The sequence below is a fragment of the Condylura cristata genome, unplaced genomic scaffold, assembly GCF_000260355.1.
Source record: "Condylura cristata isolate star-nosed mole 26May11 unplaced genomic scaffold, ConCri1.0 scaffold00004, whole genome shotgun sequence".
NCBI classification, from domain to species: Eukaryota; Metazoa; Chordata; class Mammalia; order Eulipotyphla; family Talpidae; genus Condylura; species Condylura cristata.
Genome location: NW_004567105.1, coordinates 110,906 through 112,493, shown reverse-complemented (window position 1 = coordinate 112,493; position 1,588 = coordinate 110,906). Strand labels below are relative to the sequence as shown.

Sequence of the window (1,588 nt, the reverse complement as noted above, 5' to 3'; positions counted from 1 at the left end):
GTCATGGCAACGCACAAATAGTCTGAAAAACTAATAAAGCGCCCACTTGCTGCCAGGAAGGCCGACTGGCTCCCAGCCGCCGGCTCCTGGCAACGCGGCTGCCGCCCGGCTCCGCCCCGCCCCGCCCTCCCCAGCCCTGGCCGCTGGCCTCGGCTCTGGCGTCCATAGCAACGGCAGGGGGTGGCCCCCAGGCTAGCCGCCCACCAGAACTTGCGCCCCAGAAACGACACATCTGCAGGCAAAAAGGACGAAGGCGGCTGAACCCAAGGGGCTGCGCTCCCTAAGCCCGGCCAACTGCAAAAGCCCCCGCTGCTCCCCCGGCTGCAGCCGCCCACCCCGGCCCCCCGCGGCTCCCCCTGCAGCCGCCCACCCCGGCCCCTAGCCCTCTGCAGAGTGGGCTGCCAGCGGAGCCCCCGCAGACAGCCGGGTCCAGAAGAAGCAAACCTCAGAAGCGGGCACCCCTCGTCTCAAGGCCCTGCAGCCGCAAAGCCCTGGGGCCCAAGAGGCCGCCCGGCTGGGGGGCGGAGCTCAGCCAGGAACGGGGAGCCTGGGGGGGCCTGTTAGCAAAGGAGAGTTTCGACAGGGGCCTCTGATGGCCTGGGGGCTCCGGGGGTCCAGCTGCTCTGCCCCCCACTGTCTCTGCCCCCCCCAGCCTAGCATCCACTGCCAGCATACAGGAAACAGGGTGCTGGCCCTGATCACAACGGCCGCTTTAAGGGGGCAGTGGCTGGCGGCCAGCAGCAGGGCGGCTGGAAACTCAGGATTTTTTTTTTTAAGATTTATTTATTCGTGCATACAGAACTGGGGTACAGGCCAGGGCGGCGAGTGGGGAGCAGAACAGGCAGATGGACGAAGTCCACTGCTGAGGGGAGCAGCGGGCGGTCAGGAGGGGTCTGCCGTGCCCTGGGGTCCCCTCCGGGGCGGGCGGGGATCCAACTCAGGCGGGCGCTGTGACCCGCTGCGGCCCCAGGGAGGGCCCCAGGATGTTTGTTTTCAGCCCAGAATGAGAGTGACACCCCAGCAGCAGCCAGCTGCAGCACCCCTGACCCCTTGCCCTGCAGGAGGGTAGGAGGCTGTGTGCAGGGGCGGGGGGCGAGCTGGGGGGCGGGGGGCGTTTCCAAGGGACACAGGAGGCTGCCCTGGGCCCCTCGGAGGCGCTGGTGCCCCCGGGTGCAGGTGAAGACCAGCGAAGAGCAGGCCCAGCCACCCACCTGCTCCCCCAGAGCCCTCAGCCCGCCCCCACGGGCTCATTGGATCCCCTAAGTTTTACTTGGTCTGTTTCCACGGCCCCCAGCTCGGGCGGGGTCCACACGCCTGGGGCGGCGGGGGGCACTCAAGGGGCGGTGCAGCCCAGGGGGCGCCGAGGCCCAGCAGCACCCCGGCCTCCAGCCTCACTCCGCGTCCTGGCGCTTCGACCACGACCACGGTGGCGCTGACCGTGCCGGCGCACGGCCTCGGGCCCCCCGCTGGGGTCCACCTTCAGGCGGGCCGGCTTCCCTCTGGCTGTCGCCCAGCAGAGGCCGTGGGCACCCGAGGGCTGCGACACCGGAGGCCCGGGCTGGGCGCTGGGGCCGGGCGGGCAGCGGGC

General features: G+C 70.3%; 1 protein-coding gene across 1 annotated transcript in view; it reads right to left on the bottom strand.

The window, feature by feature from the left end:
- ODF3B (outer dense fiber of sperm tails 3B) overlaps positions 1 to 1,588 on the bottom strand; it is a 14,299-nt gene that overhangs the window by 1,728 nt on the left and 10,983 nt on the right. The window contains exon 5 of the mRNA XM_004675614.2: positions 1,396 to 1,565. Within this exon, the coding sequence (XP_004675671.2) occupies positions 1,396 to 1,565 (170 nt within the window). The remainder of the gene's footprint in view (positions 1 to 1,395; positions 1,566 to 1,588) is intronic.